General features: G+C 39.6%; 1 protein-coding gene across 5 annotated transcripts in view; it reads left to right on the plus strand.

Moving 5' to 3' along the window:
* The window catches only part of ZNF106 (zinc finger protein 106), a 59,907-nt gene extending 41,587 nt beyond the window's left edge, over nt 1-18,320 (plus strand). For all 5 annotated transcript variants that reach the window (XM_029911492.1, XM_029911493.1, XM_029911495.1 and 2 more), the window contains 7 exons: nt 172-363; nt 5,168-5,230; nt 7,887-8,006; nt 8,805-8,876; nt 10,520-10,591; nt 11,623-11,769; nt 13,459-18,320. In XM_029911492.1, the coding sequence (XP_029767352.1) occupies nt 172-363; nt 5,168-5,230; nt 7,887-8,006; nt 8,805-8,876; nt 10,520-10,591; nt 11,623-11,769; nt 13,459-13,515 (723 nt within the window). In that variant the 3' untranslated portion in view covers nt 13,516-18,320. The remainder of the gene's footprint in view (nt 1-171; nt 364-5,167; nt 5,231-7,886; nt 8,007-8,804; nt 8,877-10,519; nt 10,592-11,622; nt 11,770-13,458) is intronic.
* The last annotated feature ends 2,753 nt before the right edge of the window (nt 18,321-21,073 follow it).

Raw genomic sequence — 21,073 nt, forward strand, 5'->3', positions numbered from 1 at the left:
TTTAATCTTAAACAGTATTCCATCAGTAGTGGTAGTTGCACCTTTTTGTCTTTTTAGGTATGTAGAAGAGTAATATCAGATATACCTTCAGTCTGAGGAATCATATCCTTGAAGAAGGATGGACTCAGTGGTCTACATTCCTTTCAATCTTTTGACTTCTTTATTTTGCAGAACAACAAGCAAATTGATACCTTTGAATGCCATGGCCCTAGAGCAGTCAGCTGTCTAGCCACAGCTCAGGAAGGAGCACGCAAGTTGTTGGTAGTGGGGTCCTATGACTGTACCATCAGTGTGCGGGATGCTCGAAATGGACTGCTTCTCCGAACTCTTGAAGGTCATAGCAAAACAATACTCTGTATGAAGGCAAGTACCTTGGGAAGTAACAGTTTTTGACAAATGATGTAGTCACTATATGTTAAGGAGACTATTTACTTCCATCTGATATTTCAGGTACTTTAGTGTTTTGATATTCCCATAGACAGGGGTTCTCAACCTTTTTCTTTCTGAGTCCCCCTCCTCCCCCCAACATGCTATAACAATTCCACACCCCACGTGTGCCACAACAACTGTTTTTCTGCATATCCAGTATATTAAAGCCAGGGCCAGCGTTGGAGGGTAGCAAGCAGGGCTATTGCCTGAGGCCCCATGCCACAGGGGGCCCCGCAAAGCTAAGTTGCTCTGGCTTCGGCTTCAGCCCCGGGCGGCAGGGCTCGGGCTTTCTGCCCTGGACCCCCAGCATGTCTAACGCCGGTCCTGCTCTCTGGTTTATTTTGGCAGACCCCCTGAAACCTGCTTGCGGCCCTGGACCCCTGGTTGAGAATTGCCGCCATAGGAAATTTTATCTGTATTTTGGCTAAAAATAAAAATCCATACATTTGAGAAAAGATTCCCCAACTGTGAGCTCCTTCTGCTGGCCTTGCTACCACAATTGATGCCTTTTCTAGTGCTGCTGCTATTGCACTTCATAGTACTAGTGTATGCAAGAGGGATGTTGATTTCAGAAGCCCAAGGGGGCGGTGGAACAATCATCTTGCCAGAGGGAAGAAAGGAAACTCTTGCCTATTTTGCCTGTAATTCACTCTGGAAATTTTGAAAAGATTAACTCTATGGAGAAAATACTCACAATGTCCCTTTAGACATATCCCCTCTTACCCCCCCAACCCCCGCAAAAAGCCTTCTCTATATTCAGTTTATACTGGTATAACTAATTGTGGTTAGAAATGTGATTTTCGTGATGGAAATAGTTGTATTGGTTCAATCCCACTCCTAATGTGGATGCTGATATACCAGTGGAAAGCTGCCTTAGACTGGTGTATGGGAGTAGCAGCCTTAGACTTTCCTGTGTGGGAATAGCTGTACTGGTATAACTGCATCCACCCTAGGAGGGCTGTATCACTTTAAGTATATAGATAAAGTGGCACGACTTCTTTTGTGTAGACATACCTTTAATGATCGATAATAATGTGCCCACTCTAACATAAAGCATGATGCATTACTTGCCAGCTCTGGCCCTGACCTGCTCTTTTTTCACATTAACTTGCTCCCGCCATCTACACGCATATTGGAGCACATTTATGTAGTCTTCAAACTTTTTTTGCTTAATTTTGTGTGCTTAAAAAGTGCCAGATAGGTAGCAGTGTAGGGTGTTGATGTCTTGTGTCCACAAAGCAGAGTTGCAGAGGCAAAGCACATTTTTCCCCACGTAGCCTCACTGTCTTAATCCCGAGCTGAAGTGAATACTTTTTTTAATGGGTAAAATCTAGTTTAATCTTTCTGCCCATTCAGTCCTAGGATTCTGAGATTCCCGGTCAATTTGTGTGTGTGATGGTTTTGGTATTGTGAACACTGAGATCTGTTTGCTAGGAACTGAACTGAGATTACTAACTCGTTTCACTTGCTACTAGCTGGAGCTGGATTTTAACTAGTTATTGAGGGGTGAAAGCCTGGATGGTTCTGGGCTTGGTAGTCTGGTATGAAGCTGTGACATTACCCAGGGTACAGTCTGGACTGTTGAACAGCTGTGTCCCCTCAAGTCTCCAACCTGGGGTGCCTGTTACACTGCTTTGCTGTAAGAGCAACCACTGCTGGTCTGTTTACACACAGCCTCCAGCATGTAAATTACTCTGTTATATTGTACGAATGCTATAGCCAGGCACTCCTGAATTGCACTGCAGAGCAACACCAGCAAATTCCCAGTCCAAGACTTTCCCCCAGAAATGTGCGTCTTATACTGCCCAGCACTCTCGTGGAAAATACAAGCTTATATAAAGTCCACCATTTCATTAATAGAAAATGTGTACAAATCCTGTTATCTCAAGTGGAGTTTCCCAAACACTTCAGTCCAAGCACACTGGTTTAGATAAAACAATAAAACAAGTTTATTAACTACAGAAAGATGGATTTTAAGTGATTTACAAGTAATGAGGCATAAAAGTAAGATATTAGTTGCGTTTTACTTTTTAACAAGCTAAATGAATTCAAAGCAAAGGCCTCTCTCACCACATGCTTCAGCAGTCTTTTTGGCTGGATTCCTTTTGGCCAGGACCTCTCCCTCAGTTCAGTGTTACTTTCCTTGTCCTTCAGGTGGTGTTGATGCCCTGGGCAGACAGAAAGGGAGGAGTCTCTTGGGGTGTCTGTTCCCCTTATCGTTTTCTTTTTCTTTGAAAATCATCTCCAAGAAAGTCTATGGCGACTCAGCTGTTTCTTTGCCAAGATGTAAATTTCTCGCTCTCACCCTTTTTCCTGCCAAAAATGGTCACTTGACCAGGTGATAGTCCATTTGATCTTGTTGACACCTGGCTGAGGTGTGGGTTTGCTTTTTGTTTCTGAGGAACTGATTTGTGATTTTTTTTGCAGACTTGGAATATGTCTCAGTAATATCATACAGTAGACTTATAACATTACATACAGTGTTGCCAGACACATTTTACCAGGACAGTAATGATCAGCAAATTGCGTTTTCAAATGATACACCTCAGAAGGCATATTTTGTACAAAACTTATAAGTATTGTAAAAGGGGTGAACATAAGGGTACAGATTGTCATAGAAGCTTATCTACTACTTAAACAATCTGATGCTTAAAGTACTTGTACTGGGTGAGTTCATTGTCCTGTTCAGAACAGATTTTGCTGGTCCCCTAACCTCTAAAGAAGACAATGGATTTTACAAATAAAGCTGATAAATAAGCATTTTATTTGACCCAAACACACACAATTATATCTTTGCCCGGGATGTGGGATGAATCTTTTTAAATAAAAATTGCAATGTTTTGGATGTATGTATATATTAGAGCTGTCAAACGATTAAAAAAATTAATCGCGACTAAACAACAATAGAATACCATTTATTTTGAATATTTTTGGATGTTTACTACATTTTCAAATATATTAATTTCAATTACAACACAGAATACAAAGTGTACAGTGCTCACTTTATATTTATTTTTGATTACAAATATTTGTGCTGTAAAAAAACAAAAAAATTGTATTTTTCAATTCACCTCATACAAGTACTGTAGTGCAATCTCATTATCATGAAAGTTGAACTTACAAATGTAGAATTATGTACCAAAAAAACTGCATTCAAAAATAAAACAATGTTAAAATTTTAGAGCCTACAAGTCCACTCAATCCTACTTCTTGGTCAGCTAATCATTCAGACAAACAAGGTTGGTTACAATTTGCAGGAGATAATGCTGCCAGCTTCTTGTTAACAATGTCACCTGAAAGTGAGAACAGGCGTTCGCATGCCACTGTTGTAGCTGGCGTTGCCAGATGCGCTAAAGATTCATGTGTCCCTTCATGCTTCGACCGCCATTCCAGAGAATATGCTTCCATGCTGATGATGGATTCTGCTTGATAACAATCCAAAGCAGTGCGGACTGACGTATGTTCATTTTCATCATCTGAGTCAGATGCCACCAGCAGAAGGTTCTTTTTGGTGATTTGGATTCTGTAGTTTCTGCATCAGAGTGTTGCTCTTTTAAGACTTCTAAAAGCATGCTCCACACCTTGTCCCTTTCGGATTTTGGACGGCACTTCAGATTCTTAAACCTTGGGTCGAGTGCTGTAGCTATTTTTAGAAATCTCACATCAGTACCTTTTTGTCAAATCTGCTGTGAAAGTGTTCTTAAAACGAACATGTGCTGGGTCATCATCTGAGACTGCTATAACATGAAATATATGCAGAATGCAGGTAAAATAGAGCAGGAGACATACAATTCTCTCCCCAAGGAGTACAGTCACAAATTTAATTAACACATTATTTTTTTAACGAGCATCATCAGCATGAAAGCATGTCTTCTGGAATGGTGGCCGAAAAATGGAAGGGGCATACAAATGTTTAGCATATCTGGTATGTAAATACCTTGCAACGCCAGCTACAAAAGTGCCACCTGAACACTTTTTCTCACTTTCAGGTAACATTGTAAATAAGAAGTAAACACACTTGTTTGTCTTAGTGATTGGCAGAATAAGACATAGGACTGAGTGGACGTGTAGGCTCTAAAGTTTTACATTGTTTTGTTTTTGAGTGCAGTTATGTAACCAAAAAAAATCTGCATTTGTAAGTTACACTTTCACAATAAAGAGATTGCACTTCAGCACTTGTATGAGGTGAATTGAAAAATACTATTTCTTTTGTTTATCATTTTTACAGTGCACATATTTTTAATCAAAAATAATATAAAGTGAGCACTGTGCATTTTGTATTCTGTGTTGTAATTGAAATCAATATTGAAAATGTAGAAAAAAGTCCAAAAATATTTAATAAATTTCAATTGGTATTGTTGTTGTAAGTGTGATTAATCGCAATTAATTTTTTTGAGTTAATCGCGAGTTAACTACAATTAATTGACATCCCATGTGTGTATGTATACTATATAGTGTATAAATGTCACCGTTTACCATTTGGGCAGCTTAATGTGTTTCCTAATGTTGTAGCTAGACATTGAATAATTAATTTTAAGGGGTTATTCACACTAGATTAAAAGATTGGAGGGGGTCGAGGATACAGGAGGAAGTATTTGTGAAGTCAATACCCCTTGGTGAAATATATTGCTACTTTAAAGTAAGCAAATCCTTACTCAAGTAGTGTGTACGTGTTTCACTCATATATTAAAAATGATACAGAAGTCAAAACTAACTGTTTTGTTGTCCTCTTTAAAAGGTTGTGAATGATCTGGTGTTCAGTGGCTCCAGTGACCAATCTGTCCACGCCCACAATATACATGTAAGTCATTCAGATATTTGAAACCCTAAATAGCTTTTATGGTTGAGGTGATAAAAGCAATGAGAATTTCTTTGGAAGCCCATATGCTTAAGAGGATATGGTGACTCTTACACTATGTTGTATAGCACCTTTCTATCTGAGGAACTCAGAGCACTTTGTAAACATTATCCTTCATTCCTAGGATACTGAAAAATTGGAGAGGGTTCAGAAAAGAGCCACAAGAATGATAAAAGGATTTGAAAATGTGCCTTTTAATGAGAGATTCAAGGAGTTCAATATATTTAACTTATCAAAGAGAAGGTTAAGGGGTGATTTGTTCACAGCCTATAAGTACCTACATATGGAACAGAAGGCTCTTCAGTTTAGCAAACAACTGTATTACAAGATCCAGTGGCTGAAAGTTGAAGCTAGACTAATTTAGACTAAAAAGTAAGGCATGCATTTTCAGCAGTGAGTAATTAAACTATTAGTACAACTTACCAAGGGTTGTAGTAGGTTTTCTATCACTAGAAATTCTTTAATCAAGATAAGATGTTTTTCTAAAAGATGTGCTCTAGTTCAAACAGGAACTAATTCAGGAAAGTCTGATGTCCTGTATTATTCAGGAGGTGTGACTAGATGTCGATGGGTCAACTGCAGAGCTAGAAATAGAAATCAGAAATCCTGACTTCCAATCCCCAACTCGCACCAATAGGATTACTCCCTTCTCTCTTTTGAAAATGCTGCCTTGCTTTGAAACAGTATCACAGATTAATTAAAAATACCAAAAGCCATGATGCAAAGTGGTGGACACAGACTAATTAGTCTGGTGATGTATTTGGTGCCAATGGAAATGTGGTTAATTCTGTTTAGCAACTGCTGGTTCTGCCTCTTAAACTTCGGGGGGGGGGGGGGGGCAAGTACCAGTTCCGAGTGGTTGTGGTAATATGGTTGCAAGTATACTTTGTCACAAATTATGCTTTACCAAATGGGGCAGAAAGTTGGAAATGAGGAAACTATAGGACGTCTAGGAAACCACAGCTGGTAACTTCAAGTCACGTTTTGGTTTGACTTTGGGTTTCTATAAGCAAGGTAAAAACTACTGCAATTACTTTTTAAGTGAGATACATACCTGAGAAATATATAATGTTCAATTAAATTTATCAGGTGGGCATGACTAAGCATTTAAAACTTTGAAAAGGAGCTTGCCCAAGACTAAAGTTAGCACAGCAGTTGCAAAGGCAGTTTAAATAGGTACTGCTGTACTTGCCTGGGAGGGGCAGGGGAAAGATGGGGACTATCCCTTCCTCCAGAATCCCTTGGACCCAGAGCAGTGAAGGGGAGACCCTCATCTGGGGGCAGTAGGACCCATATGGCTGCCTACTCCTTGGGGAATTCTGTACCAAAAAATTAACAATTCTACACACAATATTTTAAAATTCTGCATATTTTATTTGTCAAAATAACACAATATAATCACTCCGGTTTCAATTATTTTGGTAATTTTATTTCAAAATACACATCAACAAGTATGTCAACAATACAGACAACAGCAGAAAAGAAAGTTAAAGAAACCCCTACAACAACCCAGTTCCAGCTGGGTGGAGACCCCAGAGCCCAGACACCTGCACTCCTATCCCCCAGAGCCTAGCTGCAGAGCACCCCCCGGCCCAGACACCAGCATCCCCCCAGAGTCCAGACACAGGGCATCCCTCAGCCCCTACATCCACAGACCCCTCCTGCCAGAGCCCAGCTGCAAGGCAGCCCCAGGACACCAGTCCCCTCCTTCTCCCCCATGGACCCCAGCTGTGGGGCAGATCCCGGCCCAGAAACCAGCACCCCCAGAGCCTTTCCTCCCCCCAACTTCTTTACTGTCCTGCCAGGGCACATGGTGTGTGGCCCTGCCCTTCCTCACCCTTTGCCAGAGCTGGCTGGGTCTCCTAGGCCCTCTCCTTTCCAGAAGAATGAAGATCAAAGAGCGTGCAGCCTCCAGCCCCACCAGGCTGGGCGATCTGCTCACTGCGAGTTGGGCTCTGCAGAGTCCACAGGTGGCCAGAAATTCTGCATTCCGCAGTGGCACAGAATTGCCCCAGGAGTAAGGATTCTCTCTCTTTCCCTCCCAACCATGTGGCTGTGGGAAAAGAAACTGCAGGGAGGAGTTGGCCTGAGACTGAAGCCAGCAGAGCAGTTGCAGAAGCAGTTTGACCAGGGAGTGTCAGATGCGCTAAGGTCATCACACTGCTTTCTGCAGTTTTCACACTGAACATTCTTTCTCCTGTGGTGATTGGCTGTTCATGTCTCCCCTGCCCTTCTTTTGTTTTTCCTTTTAGCAAGTTCCCTCCATTTAAAAAAAAACAAAAAAACAAAGGATTTAAATAACAAACAATAAATACAAATAATCATGGCACTAACATGATGTTGCATACTCTGCTTGTATGTTGTATCCCTTTTCCTGTCTTATCTATTTAGATTGTAAGCTCTTTGGGATGGGGCATTTGTCTTATGATTTGTTTGTATGGTGCTATATACAATGGGGCCTTGTTCTTTGTTATCCCCTAGGCACTTCTGTAATATAATGAATAATAAAACTATTATTTCAATGAAAAACCTGCAGACTTGCTGTTTGCATCTGTTTTCATGATCTAATGGGTGTTCTTTCTTCCTTGTCTTGTCACAGACAGGAGAGCTGGTACGAATCTATAAAGGCCATAATCATGCAGTAACTGTTGTGAACATCCTAGGGAAGGTGATGGTGACGGCTTGCTTGGATAAATTTGTCCGTGTTTATGAACTACAGGTAAGAAAATAAATGATGTCCAGGAACAGAACTTATCTATTCCATATTTTGTACATTTCAGAAGCTCCCAAGCAAAATACCATATTAATTATCTTTACTTCCTAGTTTCCAGCCCCTCCCTCTTCTACCAGTTAAAATTCTTAACCTTCTCCTTGACCAATGAGCTGTGGGGTTTTAAAATAATTCAACAGATAATCACTTGCATCAGCCAGGCTGGTTCTCTGGTTGCACTCATTTTAACTATAGAAGAAGCTAACATTTTTTTTCAAATGATTCTGGACAATTAGTTTTCTGTTCTTTGAAAGGCTGAGTGGCATGTAGTCTGTCCCTGTAAACTGGATCAGTTTAACGGCCACTCCCTAGTAGTCCGTACTCTCATGCGAAAAACAGGGGTTGGATTCTCATAGTTGGATTCTCATAGATTCTGCATGTTGACTTGGCAGGAGCTGGGAGGACCAGGGAGGCAATATTCTCAGCCCTTGAAGAACAAATGCTTTTTATTGCTGAACAATTCCTCCAGCTGATTAGTGGTGTTAACAGGTTCTGAAAGGAGTCCAATCTAGCCATTCAATAGGCCTGAAAGAGTAGACTGAGGAAAAATTAAGAAATTAATAGCACATAGTAGATAGTACAGTGTGATTGCAGTGTGTGGCATCCACGAGGCCCTTACAAGTCTCGTGTAATAGTCAATGCTCCTAACTCTTAAAAAGTCACTGTTGATTATGCAAGCCAATAAAAAATGCCTGCAAAATAACAAACTATTACATGCCTAACGTTTCGTTTTCTTTTCTTCCCAAGTCTCATGACCGTTTGCAAGTCTACGGAGGACACACAGATATGATCATGTGCATGACTATTCATAAGAGCATGGTAACTCTCCTCCTTTCATTGATCTAAAATAGAAAGTCTTGTTTGTTAGCTGCTGATAGTGTTGATTTCAGAGTTTATTGATATCAGTGGTAGATGATTTAATTATTTTAACTTTCCTGACTGAACTAGAGAGAGGACCATTTAAAATGGCAGTCAAAATAATAATAATAATAATAAAAAATAATAAAGAAAAGCTGTTTATATACCAATGTAGCAATTCTGGAAAATAGTTCATATGCTAAATTGTGTTGGGAAAATTGAGCTGTTTGTTTGCTAATATTGTATCATAATTTCAGGACTATAGCTCTATCAGCTAGACATAAGGCATTAATTTAATCCTCATAGTGTGCATCGTTACTATAATCAGAACAGTTAAAGTATTAAAACCCTAAGTAATGCTTGAAGTGTCTCTGTCCTGTTTCAGACATTTTCTCTAGCAGCTATATGACTGGATTTAGTAGGACTTTACTCAGTCAAACCACTTCCAACTTTCAGGACCATACTTTCAAATTAACACATGCTGAAGTGCATGAACATTTTTTTGACTGACTTAGGTATACAAATACCCTGATGCACATTCAAGTTGTTAGGGTTTATAGTATACACAAAGATCTGAGTACTTGCCTGCTTAAGCTGGACACCCTTAAAAACTCTTGTGAATGTGCAGTTGACAATTTGTTCCTGAACTTTGATAAAATGAGAATTAAAATGGGAAGTGCTTAATATTTCTGATTTTCAAATTTGTAATAACAAAAGAGTAAAGTGTAGGAAAACTGAGAACCAATGCACTATGGGAAATGCATATTTTTTTCCTAGCCCCGCTTCTCATGGAGCTGAAGTTGAGATTTAACTTCCCAAGCTGTGTGATTGTGGTCCAAGATTTATGCTGTACCATATTTCTGAGATGCTTTAGGCATCTAGACACAAATGAAGCTTCAGATTAGCAGTCAGTGAAGTGTACTATACAATGGACATTCTCTCACTCTTCTGTATCTGTTTGAACACTAGGGTATAGTCCCTTCCCTGCAGCAGATAGATAATTGATATCTTCTGATAGTGGAAATAAGAAATAACATGTCATATTCTCAACTATCTGTTAGCTTCACATTTCTCCAAAATTACAAATTGAACTATTAGCCATCAGTTTACTGCTGTTTATTAGAGATCAGAAACAGCATACTTCTAGATGGTCTGTAAACCAGTTAGATACTGGTTTACAGACGAAGTCATGGAAATGTCTTTAAGGGCCTCTGACAGGTTGAAGAATAATTTTTTAACTTACCTGTTAATAACACTACTAAAATTGAAAGGATTTTTACAATCTAATTTACACTATAAACAGCAAAAAAAAAAAAAAAATTGTTTTGCATTTAGTTTGTATATGGAAATAGGCGAGTTAATTTCTCATTTTGGTTCTCTACATGTTTCAGGTGTGCAGCGGGGTTTCTGAATCAAAACTCTTTCAATTACTTTGTTCAAAAAACAATATTTTTAAATGTTGGATCTAAGAAGTGTTTCAAAATTGGAAGCCTTAAGTGCATAGGCTTTCCACTTCATATGTTTTATACTTGGTCTTTTTGCCTGTTATCTCTTTTAAAAACACATCTTTATTTTTTTTCTCTTTCATAATTTTTTCTTCACAGATCTACACTGGCTGCTACGATGGCAGCGTCCAAGCTGTGCGGCTTAACCTGATGCAGAATTACCGTTGCTGGGTAAAGAACAAAGCATTTCTAGTGTTCAGTTCTTTATCCTTCTTTATTATAGTTTCTAGACCAATCTCCTGTGTCTGGACAGAAATCAAGGGATGGAACAGACTCATTTTCATGATTTTTTTTTTTTTTTTTTTTTTTTTTTTTTTAGAGCACTCTTTCGGTTTAGCCAGTCACACATCTTTTAAGCTCCACTGTGAAAATAGTTTAACCTCTGGGAGCAGCTGCCTTGCCAGGAACCCTGTAGTAGATGGCAGGTGCTGGGTTTTGAGGTAGATAAGTGATCGTTTTTAAAAATCTTTCTCTTATATTGACTGTTTCAAGCTGAGTGTGTGGCACATGCCAACTTATGAAACACAAAGCTTTTACTTTACTGCACCCACTGTGCACAGAAACAGTTGCACTAATGTTAGCAACATTAGTCTTGTATCTAAATCTTGTTTTGTTTTCTTTAAAAAGAAAAACCTCTTACCTCCTGTTTTTCTGGCCCACTAGATATTTCCAGTTGCACAATGACGTTGTAGTGCCAAAGAAGTGCACTTTTGTTTCTGATGAATTTTCATGCTGGCAAGTTTAATGGCTGTAAAGCTCCATTGAGAGCCCATTTATTCTAGACTTAGCTTGACTAGAAAAGACAAAATGGGGCCTCCTACTACTGTTGCACCAATTTCATTCCTCCCTAAAACTGGTGCTAATGGAATCATAGAATCATACCGTTCGAAGGGACAGCAAGAGTCATCTAGTCTAAACCTCTGCCAAGATGTCGTTGCAGCTAAACCACTCACCCTTCCTTTGAAAACCTCCAGTTAAGAAGCTTCCACAACCTCCCGAAGCAGTTTGGAGATGTGGGCTCTGTAGTTTGATATGAGGAAGGATGAAGTGTGGAGACAGTGTGTGAGAGAAACTCTTTGGTGGAATATTGTTGGGCAGCAGGAATGAAAGCATTATCTGACTTCTCTTTCTCTTCCCCTCCTCCCTCACCTCGCCCCTCCTCCCTCCCACCCCCGGCTTATTGTGATACACTCTCCCACCAGTGGCATGGATGTTCACTGATATTTGGAGTTGTGGACCACCTGAAACAACACTTGCTAACAGATCACACCAACCCACATTTTCAGACCCTAAAATGTCGCTGGAAGAACTGCGATGCCTTCTTCACTTCCAGGAAAGGTTCCAAGCAGGTATGTGGTGAAGAAATTGGATTTGCATGGTGGTCTGGCGAAAAGCGGAGTAAGAAAGTATACAGGATGATAGAATCTTAAATATAAAGTACAGACTATGTTACCATAATTCGGACTTGCTTATTTTCCAGGTAGGACCCTACTAATGGTCAAATCCTGATAGCCTCAGTCATGCAGATAGTTTAATTGAATTCAGTAAAAGTATTTATATAAGTAAGTTCAGCAGGACTTGACCCTCAATATACAATTCCCAGTGCAGCCTTAGTCTATTCTGAGACACATGGTCATTTTAAAACTGTGTAAAATAAGACACACAATTTGTTGCTGATAGTTCCCACAATGTGGTTGGCATTTTCCAAACATTAAAAAAGCCACTGTGCTTGTGCCAAGGAATGGAAACTTGCCTTTTAAAGAAAAGCGTAACTGTTGCCTTTTTAACTAGGTTTTTATTCCATGATTTGCTTTCTTTTAAGTGGAAAATAATAATATTTTCTTTTTCCTGGATGTTGTTTTTCTCCATTTTTGGGAAGCATTCCTTCTTGGAACAGACCTAAAATGAACATGGCTGGTTTTGTTTAACAAATTAAATACAGATGATGCAAAGAGATTTCTGAGTCAGTGTTAGCACAGCTGGGAGAACTGAGGTTTTCATTGGACAGAACTAGAAAAAGGGAGTACGAGAGCCTGACGTTACCTGGATTAAAGTATAAAGGAAAATCTGCCATGCTTATCAATGAAACCATTCTGATTCTAAGCAGTTTAAGCTGTTAGAGTCTGCCTTCTTTATGTTGAATGCTATAAAAAGTACACAATGAAGAGGTTTGTTTGAGGACTGAAAAGCAGAACTGAAGTCTTTCATCGATCTTCTAAAATCTATATACAGTGAAAACAGCCTACCAAGAGAAAATCTCAAAAATTCTAAATTAAATTGTGGCTTGGAGATGAGAAGGAATATATAATCATAGGGCCAGACTTTGCCACCTTCCTTTTTTCTCTAAGGATAGGATTATTCACTGAACTGCATACCATTCAACATGAGCGGGGTGGCAGAATGTAATCCAAATTAGTTGTGTGAAAACTGATAATAGCTGGATGTCCATTGAGATTACTGATGTACTTTTTATATTTTATACATCAACAGCAACTTTAACAATGTTACTAACTACACTCAGGCTGCTAGTGCATTGGCCTGCTAAACCCAGCGTTGTGAGTTCAATCCTTGAGGGGGCCATTTAGGGATCTGGGGCAAAATCAGTACTTGGTCCTGCTAGTGAAGGCAGTGGACTGGACTCGATGACCTTTCAAGGTCCCTTCCAGTTCTATGAGATAGGTATATATCGACTGTAGTCAGATTTGTGATGGTTACAATTATGTTTAAATTAGCAGTTGCTAGCAGCATTCTATTAATTTCCCCCTAAATAGTATGGACAGGGATTATCTGAGAATCTTACTAGTTAAATTTTCTAAAAACCCCCCCCCCCCCCCCAGAAGCTTTTAGCATAGTTTTTATAATGCTGTTCTATCATGGTTCATGTCTTGCTTGCTAGGCACCCTGATACGGATTGCCGGGTGTTAATATCTTCTGCAAGCCAGTGATTTCTTAATGTGTTCAGAATGCTGTGCACTGTGGCTTCTAGAACCCTTTGCACTCATTCTTTAATGACTTGTTCTCTGTTCCTCTCCCTCCAGGATGCTGCAGGACACATTGAAAGACATGCCAAGGATGACAGCAGAATCGACTCATGAAGCTTTTCACCTCCCATATTGGGAAGTAATTTTATACATCAGAACTATTCCATACATCATTCACCTCTTGTCCCGTCCTCTTTCCTCCTCCTTTTCCTCCTTGGAGTGGAAAAAGGGAGTGGAGCCTAACTGCCGTACTACAGAGATTGCATGTCACATGCAACTCTGTAGAAATGGGAGCGGCCCATTAACATTCAGACCAAACTGTGTTCAGTTTTTATTCATCAGAAGACACTATGAGCATCCCCTCTTGTGTGCCCATTTGAAGAAGTGCATTCTGTGCATCTAAGATTGGGCATTCAGAGGGTTATTCTGACTGAGATAAAACTAGGTGCCAGCATTCAATAACTCACCTTCAAATGTGCAAGGATTTAACCAAGGCGAGTAGTGTTCAACTGTTTTATGTTGTATGCAAATCCCACACATGCTTTCATTTTTTAGCCAATTTTAATAAAATATTTCTAACTAGAAAGACACAAGTTCCACAGAGAGTTAGCACTGAATTTCCATTACAAATGTTGGCTGTCCTCATAAAACTATATAGTATTTTAATGGGAAACTGGAATGAAGTGGGTCCTTTTTTTTTTAATGTTAACTGCAATTTATGCTTTGACATTTTGATTATTCTTTGTTTAAAGGTTGCTCTGATTGGTAAAATGCACAGTGACTGACTGGATTTCACTGTCCTGCACATTACATTCTCTAAGGAGATTTGTGATGAGGGCAGACACTTTTTTGAGAGGTGTTGCAGCCATAAAGCAGCCTGACTTCTTCCTTCATACACCCACTTAGTGATCTCTAACAAATTAAAAGACTAGGGACCTTAGTGGCAGACGGTACAGAGAGTAATGCCAGCTTTGTATTTTGCATTTTGACAACCACTACTGTCTTGATACACCAGAGCTGGATTCCTGATTTTTGGTAGTTTATTTTGGCAGATTTCATAACTTATTTTAGTTGAGATCTCACATAGAATTTTGTTGACTGGCACTGCAATCCGGTCTCTTTATGGAAAGTCAGTTTACTGAGCAGATGCACAGGCACAACATGTCTGAACACAGCCATTTTGGTGTTGCTCTGTTTCCAGTGTAAACTGACTTTATTTGCATCAGCTTCGCAATCACTCGAGTTTATCATGGAAGTGTGCAACAGAGAGCTGCTGGGTGTGGAGCAGGATTTTAGAGTCCAAGGATCTCAAGCAGAAGCTGAGGGTACAAAGTGCATATAATCTGTAGAAGACTTCATTCTACGAATGCTTTTAAGATACCGCAAACTGCCATAAAGGGAAGGCCATGCTTGTTGTTTCCAGTGGTCTGATTTACTCCTTACTTACTCCTGAGGGGGACTGAAATCTCATTTGTCCAGCAGGAACTGCAAAATAGAAAAGGCTGTTTGTGGGATTGGTCCCACCCCGCCCCCATCCTTTCCCTATTCCCCACACACCTCCTAGGTCATGAGACTAAGTGAAGGTAGCAAAGGGTGATCTTCCCTCCCTTTCAATACCAGCTCAGTACAGGAAAGTAAGAGTTCTCATTAGATGTGCAAAGAAGGCAAAAAGAAACCTAGTGGCAGAAACTGCTTTTTTCATAGGCAAGTCCAGAACCTGCTGAAGAGGTTGAATATGTTCAGAGTTTCATCTGGTGTCTCTTCAGTTACTGAGGTCAAGGCTTAAATATTCCTAATGCAGATTAATGTAATGTTATAGCCTTGCTTTTTGGTAATGGAGAAACCTTTTTGTTCACCGAAGTGATTGAGGAAAGCCCGCCACATGCTCTGCCCTGCTACTAAATCAAAGACTTTACTTCATTGGGTCTCTGAAGGTCATCCTTTTATGTTGTCTGGCAGAGGGGTGAAAAATCTGTGTAGTTACACAAAATCAGTATTTTTCTTGTATCTCTAACTTTTGCAATGGAATAAAGTGCCCACCTTATTTCCTGAGCTGTAGGAGTCCTCATGGTTCAAAGACTTTTAAAGAAATAGGTTCCTAATGATTGATAAGTTTTTCTTTTGTGAAAAGACTTCTCCAAAGAAAAGCGGAGAATTGCACCGGGAGCCTTGCTGTGGCCTATGGATGGAGTACTTTAAGTGCCAGTCTAATTCAAGGAGCTCTCTGAGCAGTGTAATTTTTGTGTGTGCGCAGTGGGATTTTTTGGCAACTCAATCTTAAAGCAGAAGGCTGTGGAAGGCTTACAAAACACCTCCTAAACCACTGACATTCAGGAGCTTTCACACAGTAGGAAAGTGGCATGCAAAGGTGTGGAAGAAACAATGTGAATTTTTTAGGATATTCTTAGCAGAATGTGATTTGAAGTGAAGGTACAGAGCCATGTGTATTAAGGACAAGCTTGTGGAGTGCATTTTGAGGACTGGTGTGCGTGTGCATTTTATTACTTTTCCTTGTGGTACTTTGCACTGTTTCCCCATTTCTTTAATATGTTGGGAGACTGTCAATGACTGTGTTTGCAAGAATGTGTGAATGTTCTTTACACTATATTAAGTATTGCAAGGTATGCCGTTCTCACACTTTTCATTTGTGTTCCTGACTACTTTTATAAGGGGGGGGGGAGGCTTAAAGTTAGATGAGAGCGAACAAAGATTTCCAACTCTTTTTAGTTCATTTCAAGACATCTGAAATCTTTTCTTTGGTTAACCTTTTTAAACTATCCTCCCAGTGTAGTTGGAGTTGATGAAATGTAGCCTTCTATTATGCCGGAAGGAGAGAACTAACTGTGATTCCCATCTGGGTGCCTATGTTTGGTAGCTTACAAAGAAACAGATGTTGATTAAATATTAGAATTAGTGGTGGTCAGAGGAAATTATGTAGGTGGATGAGCTTTACAAAAGTTTTAGCAGCATATTCATAAGTTGTCTGTAGTTACTTTTGGGGTTCAGAGAAAAAGGTTATACCATTTTGCTGCATCGCAGCAAATTTCCATGAGAGAGCCCTAAGCCACAAAGCTGCCATGAAGATCTGAACTTCCCCAAAGTTGAGGGGCATTTGGATATGGGGTTCAGTTTTGGGCCCATCTGTATTATCCACTTTCCTACCTGTTCAACTGGAAATCTGGGTGGATTTAATTAATGACCACTTGGTTCTTCCAGGCACTAAGAAAATTGCAGGGACAGTAGTTGGTAAATTAATTTTTCATTAGGTCTTTAAATTTAAAATCTGGGTTTATTAGGCAAATTTGGTCCCCCATCCCTGAACCCACACAGGAGTCTGACATCTGGCATTCCTCCACTCAAAGAACTACTAGAAATTTGTCTTGGGAAAGGGGAATATTTGTTGAAAGAATAGATGTCTCTAGGAAAGCAATACTACACATCTGAAGCAGTGTTCAAGACTGTTTGTATTTGGCTTTTCTTGAAAGGAAAGAGTTAAAAAATAAAGTAACTAGAGGAAAGTGAGGCTTTATTTTTATTTTTTCTTATATATTGGCTAAGGGCTGTGTATGGTGTATAACTAAAATATGATGGTCTTGTTGGAGTGCATAGCACCACTTCCCCCCGCCGCCGCCCCCTCACCCCCAACAATACTTATATTTTGCTTATGCCATGACCGTGTTTAGTGGGTGTAAGTGCTCAGAACATGATCGTGTTGTGGTAACATAGGAAATAGGTTATGTATCGCAGAAGATAATCTTCAGGAAACCTTTCCATTGTAAATCTTTTTTTTTTTTTTTTAAGAATCTGGGAATTCCACATGATGTTCGCCTACTCCACCTCCAATCACAAGGAGGAGAGAATAAATGGAGTAGCTCTAAAACGTGTTGCCATCTTCTAGCTATATCCCAAATTACAACTTATTTGTTCTCAGAAAACAGCAGTTGAATTGGTAGATACATTATCAATGTTATTGCTTTTCAGTGATCTTTTCCCCTCCCAATTGCAGGGCCTTAATGGAAGAAATGGTAGCTAGTTGATGATGGTTTAGTGTTTCTCACTCCCCCCCGCCCCCCAAGACGCCTTAATTACTGAGCTGTGGTCAGCAAAGACCATTTTCGAGGTAGATGGGGGATTTTTCCACCCATGGCAAAAGAGAACCTTTTCAATTCATTGATACAAAAATGCATTAAATACCCCAGCGTCTGTTTGACTTCTTGTGGCAAGTGTTTAGAATGCAGACTTCAAAAATGCGTGGTCAAAATATAAGATGATAAATGGAATTTGTTGTCAAAGCCTGTTGCTAAACAGCATAAGTTTGGCTGCAAAGTTTTCTGTGCATATTTGCAGACCTTCACACTGCAACACTGCTGGATCAAAACAAACAAAGAAAACAACAAAACCTATAAATGCAAATCAAGTTCTAGCAAACATTGGATTCCTGTGGATAAATCTGTGGTCATGACAGGATGACTTCCCTTTTGTGACTAAACACACATACTAGATGAAATTTAAGATGTTTTCAGGTATGTATGGTACTACTGCCTGGACATAGTCTAGATAGTCCCAAATTGTAGAATATGCAAGCAAGATTATTGAAATTGTTTCAGTTATTGTTTGTAAAATATTTATTAGTAAAAATAAAAAGCAAACTGTATAGGTAAAGTGTTTTTTTAATATGTGCCTGCCAGCTTCTCCAACTTCATTTTGTTACAAATGTTAAACCTAGTCTTTGGAAGAATGAAAGTGGGATAAAACAATGTGGCTTTTTAGTATTTCATAAGTAAAGCTGTGTGGATCATGTGCACAGAATGACTTTGGTCTTTCCTCTTTCATTTTGGTGCAAAGCTGTGAACATATTAATGGAACTTTATAAAGCAAATCAAAACAAAAAAGGAAAAAATAAAAGTTCTTTATACTAAGGTGTTCTGTCTCAGTTTAATACATTCTGAATGGAATTAATTCCTTCACTGGATAATTTAGAATGATTTAATCTATCAACTGTGATAGCTTTTATATGGAATGACCAGAAAGTGTAACATTCATGTGTGCTTCCAATCAGGGCCGGCTCCAGCATTTCTGCTGCCCCAAGCAAAAAAAAAAAAAAAAAAAAGCCGCCATCGGCGGTGGCAGTTCAGCGGCAGGTCCTTTGCTCCTAGAGGGAGTGAGGGACCTGCCGCCCCTGAATTGCCACAGGTGCCGCCCCTCTCCCTTGGCCGCCCCAAGCACCTGCTTGTTAAGCTGGTGCCTGGAGCCGGCTCTGCTTCCAATTGGGAAATAAAGACTGTGGATTTACCACTGGACTGGAATACAGATACCCTTGTGTTCTGGCCTGCCTTGCTAGAGCTGCCATGTCACCTTAGGCAAGTTACTTAACCTTTCTCTAATATTTAAGTACCTCATGTGGATGGTGAGGATTAGTAAATGTTCTTACAGCATTTTGAACATAAAGGCCAACATTTTCAAACCTGGGTGCCTAAAGTTAGGCTTGTAACTAGGTAGGCATCTACATATTTTTTTCCAGTGGTGCTGAATGGTAAAATTCAGACCCTGAGAAGCAATCATTTGTCATTTAGAAGCATGAAAAACAAACTTAAATTAGACTAACTGCATTGCATGGAAACTGCATTAAAAAGACCCAAACAAACCAGTGTTTTGACTGCCATGGTAGAGGTGTATTGGCTAAATGATGTGGAGAAATCATTCATACCCATAAAAATCAGACTGATCTCCAGACTCCCCTAAATTGGAAGTTGGACTAACACACATTCCCCCAACATGTGCATCTTTTTGCTCTTGTGTATTGTGGCACTATTATTTTGAGAATCCTGCTATATCAAGGCAGCATGTGGCAATAAGGAGCATGACTGCCTGAAACATGCCTGGCTTAATATCTAGTTATTTAGAGTCTCTAATTTCTTCTTAGGAGTAATTTTAAGGGAGTAAATTGCCTGGATGGCACATCTCAGTATTATTTTCACAACTTAAAATATTTTTCAGTGTCTGAGAATATCAGAAGCTTAACTTTTTTTTTCTTTTTCTTCCCCCTGGAAGCTCTGACATGGTTGAATGCACACACAATTAGCCCCCAAATTTGATTAAAATGTTCTGGTGGCTCTGTTCTGCTGTATTGTCCATGAATACTGATACCACACCACAGAAACAAAGAGGCTGTAATCATGAGAGAATTATTCCAGGAGGGGGTGGGTCAGCTTTTGTGGCCTGCATCATGCGGGAGGTCAGACTAGATGATCATAATGGTCCCTTCTGACCTTAAAGTCTATGAGTCTATGATAAAACCTAATGTCTTTAGAATTTGTTCTTCTCTGTATTTGCTTCAGCTGTCTGTTCTGGAGACTTTATATGTTGATTTTAAAGGGTTAATTTACAGATGCCTTTCAGTTAGAGGGAAATGGATATAAAAACCCAACACCTTTGCCATATAAGTAGCCTCAAGGCATCCTGTGTACAACATAATTAAGCACTTTCCAGTCTTTCATTTTGCCTCTTCATTCCTGCAAAAATGACAATGAATCAAACCACAAGCACAAGTATTTATTAGATTGCATAAGTAGAACTCTTATATCTGAATTGCACCAAATTCTTTTTTCCCAAAATAGTCACATTCAATGAAGGTGCCGAGGAACCTCTTAATTTACAAATGGACTTGGAGTCACCTTCCAAGATAAACCCACTTTTACCGTTTGTTTGTTGTGGGGTTGCAAAGTAGTCTCTTTTTAAATCTCCATCTTGGGCATGCTGTCAATCACAGAAGCCTCCCACTTTGCTGATTCCAGTAGTAGCTATGCACATAGATAATCCTAATGTTTTGGCCTCTCATTGCTTTGGAGAAAGGAGTTTGAGGTTTCTGATAAGCTTGCTTTTCTCTCTGCTTAACTTAAACCCACAAGCCAATGCAAGCGGGGGGAGGGAGGGGGAACACCTCAAGATAACAGGGTAAGTTGATGCTAAGTAATTGACAGATTGCCCTTTTAAAAAGAGCTTCCATGATTTGAAGCTCCTTTCCATCTAACAACTCAGTGCTGAGATTAAGGCTGGTTTATAAACTGTAGTACAGCTCCAAAGCTAACACTCTAGGCTGGTATGAGGAGCAAACAGTTGATACAGTAGAGTTGTTCTAGATTAATACTAGTATGTCAGATAAAATTTACATTCAGAGTGACTTTTGTAAAAACAAAGTTGAGACTAAAAGACCAGAAGTTGCTTGTATTAAAGTGCAGTTTTGTAAGCTTAAAAGCTGAAGGGTGCAGTTTCCATATGAGACGGGAGCTAGGCAAACTTGCAATTAGTTGCTGGATTCAGTTCCACTGATAGCGTTCTCAGTCTGCTGAGGAAGGGTTTAAAATAATACAATGGTACACAATGGGGCAATGTATAAAATAACAGGAAGTGCACACTTGTTTGTGTAGTAATAGAAGGGTGTCTCTGTTCTAGATAGTCATAAGGCAGCTTAGTATCCAAATATCAAAGTATTTACAGGTCAGATTTTCAGAAGAGATTAAGGGAGTTAGTCACTCAGTTCCCATTGAAAATGGAGGGGAGTTAAACTCCATATTTTGTTGGTGCCTCATTTAATTGTCTTGTTTTCAACAGGTAGCAAGCCCTTGTCGGCACACAAGGTACATCTACACTTTAAAAAAAAAGGGCGGGGGGG

The sequence above is a fragment of the Terrapene carolina genome, unplaced genomic scaffold, assembly GCF_002925995.2.
Source record: "Terrapene carolina triunguis isolate 2854851 unplaced genomic scaffold, T_m_triunguis-2.0 Scaffold96, whole genome shotgun sequence".
In the NCBI taxonomy this organism is placed as follows: Eukaryota; Metazoa; Chordata; order Testudines; family Emydidae; genus Terrapene; species Terrapene triunguis.